Source organism: Setaria italica, chromosome II (genome assembly GCF_000263155.2).
Source record: "Setaria italica strain Yugu1 chromosome II, Setaria_italica_v2.0, whole genome shotgun sequence".
Taxonomy (NCBI): Eukaryota; Viridiplantae; Streptophyta; class Magnoliopsida; order Poales; family Poaceae; genus Setaria; species Setaria italica.
The window spans coordinates 30,605,417-30,624,982 of NC_028451.1; the positions used below are offsets into that span (position 1 = coordinate 30,605,417).

The 19,566-nt window shown below is 41.6% G+C and overlaps 1 protein-coding gene and 1 pseudogene across 2 annotated transcripts; one reads left to right on the forward strand and one right to left on the reverse strand.

The window, feature by feature from the left end:
• The first annotated feature begins 11,396 nt into the window (after window positions 1-11,396).
• Window positions 11,397-14,713, forward strand: LOC101779006 (probable methyltransferase PMT2). 2 transcript variants are annotated; one of them, XM_004956759.4, is made up of 7 exons: window positions 11,397-11,803; window positions 12,091-12,743; window positions 12,837-13,047; window positions 13,178-13,472; window positions 13,562-13,951; window positions 14,038-14,115; window positions 14,199-14,713. In XM_004956759.4, the coding sequence occupies exons 2-7, from the start codon at window positions 12,099-12,101 to the stop codon at window positions 14,425-14,427; spliced, it is 1,848 nt and encodes a 615-aa protein (XP_004956816.1). In that variant the 5' UTR covers window positions 11,397-11,803; window positions 12,091-12,098; the 3' UTR covers window positions 14,428-14,713. The 2 variants fall into 2 exon arrangements, with proteins under 2 accessions (XP_004956816.1, XP_004956815.1); XM_004956758.4 differs by having other exon boundaries at window positions 11,400-11,696.
• Window positions 14,714-16,316: 1,603 nt separating this feature from the next.
• On the reverse strand, window positions 16,317-19,267 carry LOC101779658 (annotated as a pseudogene).
• Between the last annotated feature and the right edge of the window lie 299 nt (window positions 19,268-19,566).

The following is a 19,566-nucleotide window of genomic DNA, read 5'->3' on the forward strand; positions in this document are numbered from 1 at the left end:
ACGCCAGTCGGCTTCGGATTCCGCGACGGCGGCGGATCCCATCCAAGCAGCCTCCCATACCGACGGCGGGGATGGCACGGGACCCGCGGAGCCCGCTCCTAGTGGAGGTTGGGTTTCATCGCTATAGCTCTACCCCCCCTCATCTTCTCCTTCCCGCGTTGGTCTCCGCGGTGGGGTGTCATGCTGCTCGTGGGGCTGGTCTCCATGCTCTCTGATCTTGCAACGATGCTAGGCAAGGTGGTTGACTTGTCTCTCTGCTTCCTTTCTCCCAATCCTCCCCTTCTGTGTTCGTGTGTAATGTTGAGCAAGGTAATTAGCACGAATCTCTGATACTCATTTTACGTTTTGAAAAACTGATACATGCTTCGTTGATGCTAATTGATAACTGGTTGTAGGGACTTTGAAGTCTGAACCTAGAGGAAGATAACAATCCACTCCGGCTCCAAAGCTCGGTGAGATCTCTAAACTCCTAAATGAGCCACAATAATCCTGCAAAAGCAGCAAACTAAGCACTCGTCCGAGCATTTTGGAACAAGGTGGCATGGTCAGATTTCACAAACAATAATCCTTAGGTCTTGATGGTCTACACCTTCTTCCTATATCAATCTAGATCAACTACCATCGATGCAATAGGTCTGGTTTAGCAACTTGTTTTTTCTTTGGAACTGACAACATTTCGGAAGTGGGCTATATCTATAGATAGCTTGTTCGAATACAAAATGGTAAAGTACTTTCTGTTGACATGTAGAGTAAATTTAGACGATCCATTTTCTTTGAATTGGTGTATGAAACTCCAATAATAATCCTCTAGATTAAATAGGTTCTTAATATGCATAATTTGAATGTGTTATTAATTAGTATATATGACTATAGTTTAATTTTCCATACTATTCTCGGTTAGATACTACTATTACTCTTGTTTGTTTAACTTTCAAAGAATAGCCTGCTATGCACATATAAATGACATTCTAATTTAATCTGGAAAAGGTTGTTGGGAACACCTACTTAGGAGAACTGGCTTGAAGTGAGTGGTTAGGATTGGCATGAGTTTCCAGCTGGACCATGCTGTCCATACCACTGGAACCGAAGGCATCGACCTAATTGTACTTTAAGGATAATCCACCAACTTCTGAGCACTTCCTTTCAGTTATCTAATATGAAATTGATCCATTTCTTGCATCATATTTGAAATGGCCAGTCGCCTATGCATTTTTCTTTTTGGTCTTATCACGGTATCGAACTTGATTTATTTGTCTGAGTGCATATATCCATAGCATGTGCCATTTCAGTTTGTTGACTCATTTGTCTAGGGTAGGTCAAATTGTCACTTGAGAGCTAGATCAGTATCTGATTATGCCCTAACAAGAATGTTAATTTGAGAAGTTTATGCAGTTCCTAGCACGGTTTTTCTTGAACATCTTTTCCTAAAAAGTTATCTTCATAAGATTTTCATGTTAGTTTTATATAAGAGCCATAACTCAAAGTTCTCTTGAAAACTTATAAACAAAAATTATGTTGATAAGTTATTCTAAATTTTTTATCTCTATAAGGCTTATTTTGAGAAATTTTCTTTGTCAAGGTTTTCGTGAAATGTTTTTATTCTAAGTTTTCTAGATAGAATGTTAGAAATTTTTTCCAAGTTTTCCATATAAGTTCTATACAAAATTATCTAGCAAGCAATTGATTATCTAACTTAATTGCGAAGGATTAATCGTAAACTTTTTAATACCTAAGTTTAATGAGAGAGTTTTACTTCTTAAGTTTTATGTATAAATTTTAGCATATATTTATACAAGAGCTATAAACAAAAATTCTCTTAAAAACATAAAGAAAAGTCCTGCTAATAAGTTCTTCTAAAAATGCTTTTCTTTAAAAACTTATTCATTAAACCTTTCTCTTCTCATTTATCCATTCTCTTTCTCTCCTGATAAGTTATTCATCAAATTGCAAACATTTAATTATCTAACTTAATTGAGAAAGATTTATCTAAAATTTTTAATATGTAAGTTTAATGAGAAATTTTTACTTCATAAGTTTTATGAATAAGTTTTAGCATATATTTATACAAGATTTATAAATAAAACTTCTCTTCAAAAACATAAAGAAAAAGTTCTGTGAATATGTTATTCATCAAAGTTTTGATAAGAAGTTTTTCTAAAAGAAGCATTTCTCTAAAAAGTTATTAGGATATTTTCTGAGTAAATGTTTTCACAAAAAGTATTTGTTCAGAAAATATTTTTAAAATTTATTAGTAAAGTGGTCTAGATAAGTTATCTAACTATAATAGTTTTTTGAATATTGTTTTAGAGAAGTTATACTGAATATTCTGTAACAATTTTTTTTCAAACTTTTGCTTCGAAATATTTTTAACACAACATTCTGTACAAAGTTTTGCTTTAGAATTATTTTACTCTTTTTTTGTTTAGACTTTTTCTTCAAAACTTTTATTAGATATATATTTTGTACATTTTTTTCCTTAAACTTTTCTTACAATTTTTTTACACAGTTTTGCTTCAAAATTTTGTTACGCAACTTTTTTTTTACAAATTCCTGTTGGAAATTTTTCTACACATTTTTTTATAAACTTTATATTCGAAATTTTGCTACAAATTTCTTTATACAAAGTTTTCTTCAAATTGTTAGACTATATTTGTTTAGAAAGTTTTGCTTCAATTTTTTTTCCTGAAATTTACGTATAAGTTTTGGCCAAAGTAGTTAGGTATTAATATTTGTGTAGAAAAGTTATTTATTTCTAACAAAAATTTGGTAGACTAGTTCTCCCAAAATATTTTCACATAAAAGTTTTGTATATATTATAAGCTTATATGTAAAAGTTTGTAGAAAATTTTTTATGGAAGCTTTTCCTAAAAGTTTATCTACATAAAATTGCTTATGATAAGTTTTGTAGACAAACTTCCTAGATAAACTTTTAGCAAGTTATCTATATTAAATTGTACAGTATTTATCTAGAAAAATTATATAGAAAATTTCTTTTGGCACATTATCTAGTAAAAGTTCTCTGTCAAAGCTTTCTGTAGAAATTTTCATTTCGCACTTTATGTGATATAGTTCATGCAATAATTGGCTGGTACAATAGGCAAAGATATACTTGATCTTGCGTGCATACCACTTGCTATTTGAATATATAGATCTACTGTCATCATGTTATTTTTTTAATCTTTTTATTATGTGTGTCATGAACTCATGAGTGGGGCAGGATGGTTTATCTTTTCTTTCTAAACTAAGACTTAAATTGTGAACTTTTCATGGAATGAAATGTACTTAGGATCAGCAACTACTAAGATCAGCTATCATGTCTTGTTTACTTGCCTTTGTACTGTAAAAATCTAAAATATGGTGACTACTTTTACTTTACTAGCCACAGAGGTGTTGTTGCCTATTTGTAAGTGGCAAGCTGCTAAGTTTTTGTAGATACGTTCTCTTGAAAGCATTTGTCGCCATTTGATTATTATGGCAACCTAAAATCTTTAATTTTTAACAACTATTTCCTCCACTTCGTGTTCTTCTTCATAACAAGCTTTTGTAACCACCATTTGTTGCAAATTTGGAGCACAACAGATTCAAACTAGAACTTTGTCGAAATGCTTCTCTTTTTCTTCTTATTTAATTTGTAGCTGTTAAGCTCTAGCATGCCTACCTTGGATATTCTTCTGTAGAGAGATGTTCCATCTCATGTCCCATAACATTCAAAGGTTAATAGTCATAAGTTTCTGCCATTTTCTCATTTGATGGCTTGCATTTTTTATGATAAGAATCTTTGAGGTATTTGTTACCTTTTTCATGAATAATCCTATATCTAGTTCTGTGCTATTACTAATGGAGTAATTGATTCAGCAAAGCAAGCATTTAACTATGTTGAAAACTTTTCATTCACTGGTAATATGATATTTTCCTCATGAGCAGAAGACCATGCTTTTAATGATTTTGTTCCTTTCAGTTTTTCTTAAGCTAAGTTTTCTGAGCTAACAGGCTCGTTGCTCCAGCGGTATGTTATTGTTGTGTTTATTCATTTTTTCCTCATAACCATTCTTAGTTTATTTCTACCATGGCTGATGATGTTATCAAATTATTCCTTTTTTGGGCTATTTTTTTCTAACTCTCAACTGCATCTCATATAGATTTTGGATACACTTCTTATTTCTCTATTACTGTTGATGCAGCATGAAAAATGAAAAGCCAGTTTTGGAAAGCACGGAAGGATTTTCTGATGAAAAAGAGAAGGCGGAAAGCCCAATATCTTTATCATTACTATTTGAATAGATTATTTTCTCTTTCCTACTTATTATGTAAGGAGGAGGATAGTGCTAGATTTTACAAGCTTTTTATATATACATGTATCCGTTGAATTTCTTCTTTTTTTTAAAAGTCTCTTGTTTGAAACTACTCCCTTCGTTCCAAATTACAAGGCATTTCAATTTTCTTGGAGACTGAAAGTATTTCAAGTTTGATTAAATTTATACAATAAATACTAATATTCAGGATACTAGATACCAAATAAATACCATTAGTTTCTTCATTAAATATTTTTTTATAGTATATCTATTTGGTAATATGAATCTTTGTTATCCTCTCTATAATTTTGATCAAATATAAAATGATTTGACTCTTCAAAAAAGTTGGAATAACTTATAATTTGAAACAGAGGGAGTAGCTTTTATCGTCGCTCTCCCACCCATTTTTACCCCGTGTTTTCCATGACCCCAAATATTTTTGGCATGTTAAAAGTGAAAAGGGTGAAAAAAATGCGTAAAGAGAATGATAGCGGTATTGGTGGCAGCAGCAACGGGAAAAGCTAAAATGACCGATTGGCGGTGGAGCAGGTGCGCGGGAATCAAGAGCGGTAGCATAAGGCCCCTTTGGTAGGGTTCCGGATTTATCTATTAACATTTTGGATTCAGTTTGGCACGGTTCCGAATTCATCCAGAAATATTTTGGATTTAGTTTCTAACTTAAAACGTTTGTTTAGTGAATCACTAAAATCATTTGTCTCACTCGATAGATTCTGATTCTGATAAAGGAGGATAGTTGAAATGAGAAGGAAGTGAATCAGAAATGGGTGAAACATTCTTTTGCCTGTTTCTCCCTTGTAGGGTAAAAAAGTGAAACGTTTCTCCCAATTCTGATTCAAAATGCTTCAAAAAACACCGTTTGGTAGCGATTCTAGTGATTCTGGGAAGAAACTGAAACGTTTCTGGCAGCCAAACGGAGCCTAAATGAACGAGGTAGCATAAATGGATGAAAAGGGAAAGGCAGACGAGGCACGGGGGATCAGCGGGAAAACATACAAAAATCGGGCTGTCAGGGATCGACCGGACGGAAGCACCGTAACCTTGCAATGCCCATGGTGCCACTATCCCATCCAAGCCCACAAGAACCCCCTCTCGCTAAAGAACGAGCGCACACACTCTCTCTGGCTGGATCCACGGTGCCTCCGGTGTTTGGGACTCGGCCAAACAGGCACCAATGGGCCTGAGAGCCTCATGCCAGCACATATCGTTGTTTGAAAAAAACCAAATTACTACTCTTACTTAAGTACAGGCTAGGCCATATAACCCCTAATTCTATTAAAAAGTTTACTTAACCCCTTATTTTTGCTAAACCAGGTCAAAATATACCTTTAACACAGACTTAACCTTTAACACAGACTTGAAATTGGATTTGCTAATTTAGTTGATTTTTAATCTGGTTTTGCTGACCGGGGATTTGCTAATTTAGTTGATTTTTAATCTGGTTTTGCTGACCGGATGACATGTCGGCAGCCTACACGGCTAATACATTGAGGCCCTGTTTTCTTCCACTGACTTATTTTTAGTACCCATCACATCGAATGTTTAGATACTAATTAGGAGTATTAAACGTAGACTATTTACAAAATCCATTACATAAGTGGAGGCTAAACGGCGAGACGAATCTATTAAGCCTAATTAGTCCATGATTTGACAATGTGTTGCTACAGTAAATATTTGCTAATGATGGATTAATTAGGCTTAATTAAGCTTAATAGATTCGTCTCGCCGTTCAGCCTCCACTTATGTAATTGGTTTTGTAAATAGTCTACGTTTAATATTCCTAATTAATATCTAAACATTCGATGTGACACGTGCTAAAAATAAGACAGTGGAAGAAAACGCCCCTGAGATCCAGAAAACCCCCTTCCCATGTCTCCCTCCCCGTCTCTCTCTGGTTTCTCGCTCGTGTCTTGCTTCGCCGCCGTTGGCTGCAAGGCTTGTGCTTGCGGCAGCCCCAGCAGCTTGTGCGTACGTAGGCCTGCGCCACAGCAGCCTGTTGGTGCACGGGGTCCTGCACCTCCTGATCCTGCACGGCCGCTACTCGCTGCACAGCGCAGAGCTCTAAGACTCCACATGGCAGTACGGCACCTTGCCCTACCTCGCGATAGAGCGATGGATGAGAAGTCAAACATGTGTTGAACTGAGATGGATGACTAGTTCCCTCGAAATCCCAACTTTACCACTGTGAAAAAAGAAGATTCCCATCACATCAAACTTGCGGTACATGCATAGAGTAATAAATGTAGATGAAACCAAAAACTAATTGCATAATTTTGTTGTACTCTGCGAGATGAATCTTTTGAGCCTAATTAGTTAATGTTTGGACAATAATTCATAAATACAAACGAAATGTTACAGTTGCACATTTATAGCAAAATCCTAACTTTGACACTCCCAAATTAGGAAGTAAACAAGGTCAAGGTGTATTTTATTTCTCTACCGTACCCACTGCTTGCAGGGGCGGAGCCAGGGGTCACTGGCTCACTGCCAAACCAGCATTGAAAATTATTTTCAGCATTTAGTAGCCAAAGTTGCAAAAATGTATTCATATATTCATTTCAACGTTGCTTCATTACAAAGAAAAAGAAAACTACACAAGGACACAATTCTTCTATGCTTCTGGATCATGTAGCACTCTATTCTGGGTACAGGCAAAGCGAAGCAAGCACTGTATCCTTTTCATCTTTCAGTTCACTCCACGTCGATCACCAAATGAATCTATCTTTTGCACTGAAAGCTAATGGCTTCAATAACAAAATCACAACTGTCCAGGAGCTAGAAGGCCACAGACTAGGCATCTCGACCTTCAGTTTCAGATATTGTAGCAGTACATTGCTTCGTCGATTACAGCTGTGGCGACTTTGGCAATGCCCCAGGGAGAATCTTCCTTAGCGCAGCTCTCTTAGGCATGTTCGCTTCAGCTTATAAGCCGGCTGAAAAGCTGAAACGGCTGATTTGTTGTGAAAGGAAAACACTGTTTGGTGGCTGATAAGCCGGCTGATTAAGCTGAAGCGAATAGGGCTACAATCATTGTGTCTGCACTCCAAGCTGCCCAATTACAAGCCAATCTAATCTCAGATTGTATAATTATTTTGGTCTGAGCCATCTATTTTTGCTAAAGGAAAATTTCATCGAACGCATAGCAAGCATGGGGTGCAGAAATTGAGCAGACCTTATGGTCATCCAACTGAATTAGCCTCAATCCAACACATATGCATCTCCTCGTCCCTCGCTCCACACCGAGGTACGGCCAGGTGCCGAGTCGAGGCCGTGATGCCCGTGCACCGCGAGGCAGGCGGCGGCGGCGGCACAGCGTCAGGTGCCGCATCGAGGCCCTGTAGCCCGTGCGACGCACAGCAGCAGACGGCGGCAACACAGGGCAGGTGCCGCGTCGAGGCTCTGATGCCCATGTGCCGTGCAGTAGGCAGCAGCAGTACCAGGGCTAGCTACCGCGCAGGGGCACGAGCAGAAGCACAGGGAACCAGGAGCATGGGCGTCTTGCAGGTCGCAGCGGCCGATGACACAGAGCTAGGAACAAGTGAGAAACGAAAGAAACATGGAGACGGGGTTGCGTCATAGCAAATTCAAAAGACTGCTAATATCTTCTTTAGGAAAAAAAATAAAAAAAAACTTCAACAGTTTCCTAAATCTTTTCTAATTTTTTTGCGACGTTAAAAAACAGCCTGCCACCACGTAAATTTTAGCGTTCGCGTTCCTCCCAATCCCGATTCTCGCGACCGATTCTCACACACCTCGCCAACAACTGCATCGTAGGCACCGTCTGCCCGCCCTACGCCGTCGTCTATGGCTCCAGCTCCACCGCCAGCCTGCTCATTGCTGGTACCCTTCGCGTGCCAGGCCGCCGCGCCGTCACCAAATTCGTCGCCGGCTTGCATCCTCGTGTCCGCGCTCCGGTGCCCACCCGCCGCCGCCGCCGCCGAGGCCATCTGCCTCGTCGTGGTCACCGACTTGGGAGGCGCCGGAGACGTGGGCAGCGGCCCGGCCATCATTCTCGGGAGCTTCCAGCAACAGAACTACTACGTGGAGTACAACCTCGGGAAGGAGAGGTTGGGGTTCCGGCGGCAGCCGTGTGTCGTCGTGAGTGACCAAGCTCGCTCAGGGGAGCTTCTTGCTAGCTGTTTCCATGCTTGCTCAATGTATTGTAGCTTGGGTTTGCAGATTATACTGCTAATAAAATTACTACACTATCGCGTATCGTATCATGTGATTCACACTCAAGCTGAGCGCGCGGGAGGGGTACCGTCGGCGACGTGATCTCCTGGTGACACGGCGTCGCTGGAGATCGCAAGGGGGTGCTGATTTTGACGGAGGAAAAATCAACGACGTGGAGACCTGGCGGGGAAGAAACAGACAGGCCTAATACGATGATGCGGTCTGTTTCGAAATATTAGGAGGCTAGTTATTAGCGTTCTGCTGTGAGCTGATATATTTTTTGGGTGAATTTTTTTTAGCATAGTCCCTAATACCTCGTTTTGGGGAAGAATTTTTTAAGAACTCTTGGAGTTGCTCTTAGCACTTTTACGGGGAGGGATGGTCTGGACATAAACTTATTTGCCACGTAGGCAGCCAACGTGTCAATCTAGTCAGAAAAATTGGTATGTAAATCAGCCAATTATGCCAAAAGGTGTACCGGTTTAGCAAAAACAGGGGGTTAAGTAGACTTTATTCGGATCTAGTTTTTCCTTGTTGTTTTGAGCTATCCATTTGTAGCAATAAAAAGGATTGCTCTTTGGCTGAAATTTGGAGAGGGCATGATATACAGAGAAATTCTAAAGTCAGAAAGAGAGACATGCTTGAGTGTAGGTCTCTTGAGTGTAGGTCAGTTTCATTGTTCTGTATTGGCGATAACCAAATCACATGATGTAATGTGACTTTTCCTACCGACTTGATATTATGAGCTTTACATATTCGCACATTTACTTAGGAAAAGCTTCCCTTACTTTTGTTGCCCGAACTTATTATTCTTTTTGAAAAGTTCTTTCATGCAATTTATCGGACGCCAACGTGACAGGGCCATTCAGGACTCTGGAGCCGTCGGTGCATCGTGAACGAACTCCGTTCGGGTGCGCCTCTACCGACGGAGTGTCACGAGTCACGACTAGTCACTCCGTCGACTACGTACGAAGCGTTAAGCGGCCTGGAATATGCGACCGCGTCGACGGTGGAGTGTTGACTCGAGTCGACGCATGCGTCGTGGATCGTAACCGTCGTCTTAGGACGATTCCACACGCCCATCTCGAATCTGGACGGATGGGCCCACCCGGCAACCCTCCACGCGCACACGAGCCGTGCACTCGCTCGTGGCCCACACGCCACGTGATCTCATTAGTGCGAGTCCACCCAACCAACCCGCTGCGCGTGGGGCCCACGTGATTTAGTACGTTTCGCCGTGGGAGGTTTGGGTTTGGGTCACGGGCACGCGCTTGCACTGCTACCGGTGCTCTCGTAAACGGGGCGAACGAGATCTTGCGCGAGTCAATTTGTATGCGAGAATTTTGCACTCGGAATCATCGTCACCGCCACCATTCGTACGAACTCGGGCCGGGATGTTTGTCCCCCGCACAAACAAAAACCAAAAAATATCTCTAGCCCGGGTCGGGCAGGCTGTGCTCATACCCGACCCATTATAAGAGTACTGCAACTAGGCCATACCATAGTGCTTTCTTCACAATATAAGTTGAGTTTTACTAGTAACTTTTCGTCATAGATATTTGTAAAAATATAGTAGGAACTATGAACAGGGGCGGAGTCAGGAATTTTACAAACGAGCATTCAATATATCTGTTCCGCAAAATATTTTTTACTTAGAGCTATGCATTTAGGGATAGTGAAAGGCAACGGGAAAAAAAATGATGGGACGAACTAGCAGCGTATGGGGAATAGGGGATGGGGATCATGTGTGCGTTCTTGAACCATATGAGAGGCATGCCCTCATCTAGCCATGGCGAGGCCCATATTAAAAAAAAATGATTGTTTGGTACACCGACACTAAATTACGACCTGCATCAATGTTACTAATCATTATAAGCATTAGCTAGTCTGTTACACTATGCGTTGGATCGTTTGTCTCTCTCATGAAGGGGTAAAAAAACTTTTTGCTAGTTCGTTGAGGGGGGCCATGGCCCCTGCTGGCCCCTGGCTCCGCCCCTGACTATGAAGGTCTTGTTTAGTTTCCAATTTAGGAGTGGCAAAATTTGCATTTTGCTATAAATGCGTAACTGTAACATTTCGTTTGTATTTGTGAATTATTGTCCAAACATTGACTAATTAGGCTCAAAAGATTCGTCTCGCAAAGTACAACAAAACTGTGCAATTAGTTTTTAATTTCATCTACATTTAGTATTCCATGCATGTACCGCAAGTTTGATGTAATGAGGAATCTTCTTTTTGCATAGTGCTAAAGTTGGAAATTTGGGGTAACTAAACATGGCCGAAGCCCTGTCCTCCCTGACTATGAAGCTGTTTGGATGGCGGCTGGTGGCCTGGTGCTCGTTCGACCAACATATCCGTCATTGACTAGAAGCGCTTGAGTGAGTTCGGATGGGAGCCGGCACGCATTCGCAGGCTCGCGCCCATGCTAGTTCATTTCACCGCCACCGTGAAATGCTGGCATGCGGTCACCAGCACGAACTAAACTATCCTATATCTTGAGATAAAATTAATTGGATCATTTTAATATACCTAAATTAAGCATAAAAAATAGTGAATAAAATTCGAAATGGTTAACTTAAACAACAACATAATATCGCTTATTCATGATTGTGGGAAGTATACGTAGTCTTTGGCTTGTATTGTACGGCATTCCTTTTGTTGACCACTTTGAGAAGAGTCAATAATCTTACCTAAAAAACTACATGAAAATTCTAGCTATATTGCCTAAAATATCGAAGGAAAACAACTCCACCTATTGCACAATTTGCCAATGCTGTGTTATCGATTTGCCGTTGATGAATGGTGCCTGCTTCTTTGCCTGAGTCTTCGAGTTCTTCTGACCAGGTCGGGTCTCAGGCTCTCAGCTACACGCCCCATCCACGAACCCGGAAGGCGGAAGCTAGGCCGCCAGCTCAGCCAGAACGGGAGCGACCGCCTCCTTCCAAAGCCCCGAGCTCTAACGATTTTTTTCCGCTTTTTTCTCTCCGAAACCCTGCGGCGCGGGCACTGTTCCTCCGTCGGTGGAGGTGGAAGAAGGGGGAGTGGGAGCCGAACTGTAAAGCCGCCGGGTGGGGGAACCCCAACTCCACCTCCCCTGAAAATCACACAAACCCACAGCCTGAAAACCCCCCGGCCAAAGCCTCAGATTTTTGCAGCCGCCACCGAAGCTGGCGTTCGCGTAGGAGGCGGCGCACTCTGCCCTGGATCCATCCGGTGAGCCGTCGTCTCCTTTGCTCCCCCACTTCTTTTAGATGCCTTCTTCGTGCTCGTCTCCAAGATCCGGTACTGCCGCCGTTGGGGGCGTCTTCGGATGCTTTTAGGTAAACCCGCAATGCGACGGCTGATTTGTTGTGGAGACCGTGTTGCCGGCATTGTTCCCTTGTTGACATCGTTCTCGTCTTGGCAACTAGGGATCTGACGGCATTTTACAATTTTGGTAAAGTTTGGTGGTTAGGGCGCACTGATGTGATAGATGAGTTGGTACTGCGCATGATTGCGTCAGGGGAAATTCCTTGATTTAGTTTAATCCTGGTTGCTTTTAGTTTTTCTACTACCATTTCATACTAGTTGGTAATTTCTTTTGTCTATTTTGTGTTTAATTCCTCAGGGTAAGCCATGGCTGTCAAGGCGAGCTCCACCGACAACAGGACCAGGAGCACGGTGTCCATATGCATAGTCATTGGCATGTGCTGCTTCTTCTACATCCTCGGTGCGTGGCAGAAGAGCGGGTTCGGCAAGGGTGACAGCATCGCGCTGGAGATCACCAAGCGCACCGACTGCACAATCTTGCCGAACCTCAGCTTCGACACACACCATTCTAAAGCTGGCAGCAGCTCCAGTGATCTTGTTTTGCCGGTGAAGAAGTTCAAGCCGTGCCCTGATCGATTCACGGATTATACCCCTTGTCAAGATCAGAACAGGGCGATGAAGTTCCCTCGGGAGAACATGAACTACAGAGAGAGGCACTGCCCGCCGCAGAAGGAAAAGCTGCACTGTTTAATACCACCACCAAAGGGATATGTGGCTCCATTCCCATGGCCGAAGAGTCGGGACTATGTTCCTTTTGCAAATTGCCCATATAAGAGCTTGACAGTTGAGAAAGCCATCCAGAACTGGGTTCAATATGAGGGTAATGTGTTCAGATTCCCTGGTGGAGGGACACAATTCCCTCAAGGAGCAGATAAGTACATTGATCAGCTGGCATCAGTCATTCCGATCGCCAATGGAACCGTCAGAACTGCTCTTGACACTGGTTGCGGGGTAAGAGAAAATGTCAAAGTGCATAATACTTGTTGCTAATTCAAGCTTAGCTATAAAGTCTAGTCCATGTCTTAACACACTAAACTATTTCAGGTGGCTAGCTGGGGAGCATATTTGTTGAAGAGGAATGTCTTGGCCATGTCATTTGCACCAAGAGATTCCCATGAGGCACAAGTGCAGTTTGCTCTTGAGAGAGGTGTCCCTGCTGTTATTGGTGTTCTTGGTACAATAAAACTTCCTTATCCATCAAGGGCCTTTGACATGGCCCATTGCTCAAGGTGTTTGATTCCATGGGGAGCTAATGGTGAGCCTAACCATGCATCCTTTTATATTCTACATCAAAGCAAATATTTTGTTACCATTAATACTTTGAATATTCATGCTATGCTTTTACATATTTTGTTTTACAATTCAACCATTTTCTCATTTCACAGATGGAATGTACATGATGGAAGTTGATAGGGTTCTAAGGCCTGGTGGCTACTGGGTTCTGTCTGGTCCTCCAATTAATTGGAAGGTGAACTACAAGGGTTGGCAGCGCACAAAGAAGGATCTTGAAGCAGAGCAGAACAGAATAGAGGAAATTGCGGACCTTCTATGTTGGGAAAAAGTCTCAGAGAAGGGTGAGATGGCAATATGGAGGAAAAGGGTAAACACTGAGTCTTGTCCTTCTAGGCAGGGTGAATCCACTGTGCAGATGTGTGAATCAACAAACCCAGATGATGTCTGGTATGCTATTCATGTAATCTTGTTAACAACATCAATCATTTCTATAATCCCTTCCTGTTCCTAATTTTTACTTGCTGCTGCTACATCAGGTACAAGAAGATGAAGGCCTGTGTGACACCCGTTCCAGATGTAAAAGATGGAAGTGAAGTAGCTGGAGGAGCAATCAAGCCTTTCCCAGACAGGCTCAATGCAGTTCCTCCAAGAATTGCTAATGGTTTGATTCCAGGGATTTCATCTCAGGCCTTTCAGAAAGACAATAAAATGTGGAAGAAGCATGTGAAGGCTTATAGCGCTGTGAACAAATATTTACTTACTGGTAGATACAGGAATGTTATGGACATGAATGCAGGCTTTGGGGGATTCGCTGCTGCGATAGAGTCCCCCAAATCTTGGGTAATGAATGTCGTGCCAACTATTGCGAAGATGCCTACCCTGGGTGCTGTGTATGAGCGAGGATTAATCGGCATATACCATGACTGGTATGACATTTTACACTCAAAATATGTACTAAAAAAGTAATGTTCTAATGGGCATGAACTTTACAATTTGATGCAATGTATGCCAGGTGTGAGGCTTTCTCTACTTATCCAAGGACATACGATCTTATCCATGCTAGTGGTCTTTTCACTTTGTATAAGAACAAGTAAGCTATTCTTGCCTTCTGTAGCGAATCCATTGCTCTGATTTCCTGTGCTTATCCATTTTATTTGTTGAAACTAACAATAGGTGCAGCATGGAGGACATTCTCCTGGAGATGGACCGCATCTTAAGGCCAGAAGGTGCCGTCATAGTCCGGGACGATGTTGACGTCTTGACCAAGGTGAATAGCCTTGCTCAGGGCATGAGGTGGAACACAAAGTTGGTCGATCATGAGGACGGTCCCCTCGTGGGCGAGAAGATATTATATGCTGTAAAGCAGTATTGGGTTGGTGGGAATCAGACGGCTGTAGCTTGAAGCAAGCACGTTGCAGGAGCTTCTAACATGAGGAAGTCTGCAATCAACCTTTGACCTGACGATCAAGAATTAGCCTAGGGAGTAATCCTGTAACAAGGGAAAGGGCCTACCCTTGTAGGGTTAGCACTGAAGCAGTCACTACCAGGATACCGTGCTTGCTGGTGATAGCTGCCGCCATATAATGTTGTAACAATTTTGTAATTTTTCGTCCCTCGTGAACTGAATACTCTGTTCAAAAGCTTGCCTATCTCAGAAAAAATTTCTTACGGATCCTCGTACTGTTTTACATGTAGCTACTTTTCCGTAACCGGTGGCATGCAGATCAAGGAGTACAGATATTTTGAAAAGGCCCAGATCTATGTATGCTCTCATGAATGATTATGAAGAAACAAGGGCGCTGAAGGCATTATTGTTGCAACATTCTACGTCCTCTGTGCTAAATTGTAGATGGTACATAGTTTTTACTATGCATGTGTGCGTATACAAACATATATGAATCTAGAAAAGCTAAAACGACCTACAATTTGAAACGGATGGAGTAGTAAAATAGAGCAGCAGACCGAGTCTTTGAAACAATTTGGGGATCATCTGGATGACTAGTGTGAAAATACAGGGTATCTCATCTTCAGAATATTCAGTCAGATAACAAGAGAATGTTTTAGAATACCATATGAAGTACAACAAGCATATCATATTATACGACTCATCGTATCGTGCAACATCGCTCCCAAGGCGTCCTAGTATCACTGCTGTGTCTTCTCCAACGGAGGTCTCTACGACAACTTCAGATCTAGCTGACCCCTGGTCAACTCTGGGAATAGCATAACTCAATTGGATTCGGCAACTTCTCCAGTTCAGGGAGTATTGTCTCTTGTCCATCGTCGCTAACATGAAGCGCTCGAAGTGCTGTCATAACAGTGTCCATTGCACTAGGTCTGTTTGGATACACTACGCTAAACTTTGCCTATCACATCGGATGTTTAGATACTAATTAGGAGTATTAAACATAGTCTAATTACAAAACTAATTGCACAGATGGAGTCTAATTCGCGAGACGAATCTATTAAGCCTGATTAGTCCATGATTTGACAATGTGATGCTACAGTAACCATTTGCTAATGATGGATTAATTAGCCTTTCGTCTCGCGAATTAGACTCCATCTGTGCAATTAGTTCCGTATGTGCAATTAGTTTTGTAATTAGCTCGTGTTAGTCCTCCTAATTAATATCCGAACATCCGATGTGACCCTGCTAAAGTTTAGCACCTCGTATCCAAACACCCCCTGAGTGTAATGCATGTACATATTGATCATCTTGAGGTGCGGTCATGAGAGATGGTTCTTTGCACTCAACTAGACCCTACTAGACCCTGATCAAGAAGAGAAAACGGTCCGGGCGCCTGAACACGAGCACTGCAGTGAGGACGGGTGTTTCTCTTGCCAAGAAACATCTTTACCAAACTGTAGCATGACGTTTCCTCACTCTCTTTCTTTACGCGGTTGTAGCTTAGGCTTCTAGCTTGAATCAGGTTAGGGGGCGTAAAAATACATTCTTGCTAGTTTCCCCCATGCTACTGTTTCTTTCGTTATTCTGTAATGGAAACGGGGATGTCTCGATTCAAAAAAAAGAAAAGAAAAGAAGACCCTACTAGACCCTGAGAATCCGTATCATTACCAAGTAGGCTTGTCGCTTTGTGGATTTGGCAACCATTGCAAAGATTTTTGGGTTGCATCCGTCTATAAGTGAATCGAATCAGGTAGGCAACACAATAGACCTTTTTTAAAGGAAAAAAAACTGATGAAGAAATAAAACCATATCTAGCTAGAAACCAAAATCAACACAAATGATACAGGATACAAAGAAACCTAAACAATCAACAGGTTCTAATCTTTCAAGAAACAAAACATGGTTTAATCTGTAACTAAATTGTGACAATATATCGCACAGTTAAAGTAACTTATCCAATAACCAATACAAGGTTCATTAAGCGATTGCACATGATGCAATTACAATAACTTACGATATCAACCTAACTTATGTGACAATAGTACATTCAGCATACTTATCCAATTACACTAAAATGATCACACATGGTGCAATCTCAATAACTTATGCCATCTACCACCCTCCAGATATTATCAACATCTTACAGGCTGCAATTTGATCTGTAGTACCATCATCAACGGGAATGACACCGTGTACAAGGCTCCAGAACAATCAGCTTAGATGTTGCGCAACTTTGTGTTCAATATACATTCTTATGGCCACGACCGCTCTAGACGCTTCCTTGAGCACATCATTGTGAATGGGCCAGCAAGTTTTATTAGCTTCCCCAGAGCACCTCCAAGGATCACGAAGGGTGTCCAATGTAAGACACTCAAGTGAGACTGCGTTCTTGACAATGCAACATGTTAACTCAACCAAGCTCTTTGCAGAGCTAAACCCTATGATCTCCACAATCTTGAGGCAGTTGTGTTGTTGTTCAGGCAGCTCCCCCAAATGTGAGGAACCTCCAAAAAACTGATTCATGCTTCACATCTTCATGAGGCACCTGATGATGAAAAGTAAATTAGATCATGGACCTAACAAAGTGGCCAGATACCTTCGAAGGATAGGACGAACAGTGCCTTACATCCAAGAAAAAAGTCTCCAAGGAAGGAGACGCATCAAAGAAATAAACCAGAGAAACATAATTATATGGTGGGGAAAATGTCCTTTCCGAAATCAGAATGGTTAGATGCTTGAGGTAGAGGAATTTGGTAAGCACCATTGGTGCATTAACCACCTGCACAATAAATATGTCATGTTTGGAAAGATCACACACAGGGTATGACTATGTATCGCTGCACTGCAGCACCTAAAGTCTTAAGAGAATACCTCAATACCCGAACCAATTAAAAGAGTCTCAAGATTTGGCATAATGGACGGAAGCTCAGCACAAGCATAACACACCACATCTGACTGGTGCATGTCCAATTTCTTCATTTTCAATAGTTGTCCAAATGAAAGTTTTATATTATCTCCGGAAAAGTCAATAATTGAGATATTTGGAGCTTTGCACTCTACTGTCTGCAACCTATAGCAATCAAGAACAGTCAGGCAGCTGCAGCACACAAGGTATCTTCAGAAAAATGATCTCCTTGCAGCTATAGAGCTCCAACTGCTCCAAAGCAAGGGAGTTGGAAAGAAGGCACTCTGATTCATCACCCGTAATACGAACCGAACTCAGATTCAGGCTTGTAAGTCTTCTCAAGGGACCAAGTTCAGGTGTGGGACGAAAAACACAAGTGTCAAGTTGAAGATCCCGAATTGAGTTTCTAACACCATCAGAAAAAAGCAAGCATGAGAAGTTGTACTTTTTATATAGGAAAAGGTTGAGCCTTTCAATCCCTGGTCTAACAGCAACCTGGAGCCAACTGTCAATATAAGGAAAGGTACTGTCTTCAGCACCTAAATTAAGCTCCAATGTCTTCAAGCCAGTGCCCGAGTGGTTTCTCAGAATCCTGTCGATATTCCACTTGAGCATTGTCTACCCCATGCATGGTTTCACAAGGTGCGCTGTATTACATAGGTATATGATGCAATTGAATGTAACGGTGGTCGATAAATTGAGCAGAGCATTGCATAGAGAATTTTTTTCCCTAATATCCACTTCTGGACCAGCAAAAGTAAATTTCATCCCACAAACAAGAGGAAAATGGAATTTAATGATGTTTGCTGTGCTTTATGCCAATTGGCCAACATAAAAGGTGTCCATCTTATTAGGTTGTAATTGTACCTTCTAAGGAACCTAGAAGCCGTCTTAAACTTCATGTCAAGTGCATCAATGTAGATGCTGCTGACAATAATTTTGGCATACTCTGTGCTAAAAGATATATTTAATACGTATTCACAGGGAGAAGATGAATGCAATTTTGTTATGTTTAGGAACGAGAAATATATAACTAAGATTCTGATGGTTCTCTTGCTATAACTGTCCGCTCTGCAAAGCCTGGTGATATCACAGTTGAATCTCTCAATAACTAGCAAAGAGGACAGCCAAGAACTGGGGGATCCTAGGCTGTTCTGATTATATTGTATAGTTTATCAGAAACAGCATGTAGCTCTGGATGGCAGGACATACGCAGGAGAAGTGAGAAAATAGTGGAATGTGTATTGATCCGAGAATCTCAAGAGAATATTGATCCGACAATTTCGGAGAATTTGAGGTTATTTAACCTTCACAAATAGAAAAGAGTGTATGGATAGTAATATAAATGCGGTAGTGATGTTACCAGTCTTTGCACAGAGAAGTTAGAGCAAAGCAAAGCTACCAATTCACTAGGAGCAGGACTGTGAGCAAATGCAGCACTGAAGGATCTTATGTCTGTTACAAATAATATCCAGCTAGCACTAGCAGAGTCCTATGAATTAGTTTAGTTAGAGCAGTCACAGTAAATGCGTATAGATAATACCTAAGAAGCCATGGGATTAAATTGCTCGATGTTTCGCCATGTCAAAAATCAGCATCACCAGGGCGCACCCAACGTGGGACATGGTGAGACCTGAATACAAAAATCGAAGTTAGTAGGTAAAATACATGGTCAGATCTGAATACAAAAATAGCATAAATTAGGGTTTGGGGGTGTTCGATTTCGCACAGCAGGAAGGTCCGAAGGTAAGGTTAAGGGAACGGGCGGGCATACCCTGGCGGACGCTTATCGGCTTGTCGCTGATGAAGCGCCCGACGAAGACCTGCCCAAGATCGTCGCTGGTAGGAAGGAAAGGCAGTTTTTTTTTTTTTGGTATAAAGGCAGAGGCAAGGGTTCCAAGCCCTTGGATTGCAGACCCTAGCAGTGCCTGAGCCGGACAGCAACTGGCACAGGAGTCGGCCCAGCGTCTTATACAGGTGGCGGCCCATCGTCTGGCCTAGCAGAATTTTTTTATTTATATATATATTTATTTTGCAGAAATACATAGTCGGATGAAAAAATTGTAAAATTAAGCTATTATCGCCGGCTCAGACGGCGGAAGGACCTTACCGTCGGCCCAGACGGCGGTTGTGCCGGCGGAAGGGCCATACCGCCGGCCCAACCGGCGATAAGGGGTACATCCCCTTCGCACCACACTTTCAAAAAATCATAACTAATTCATATCAAC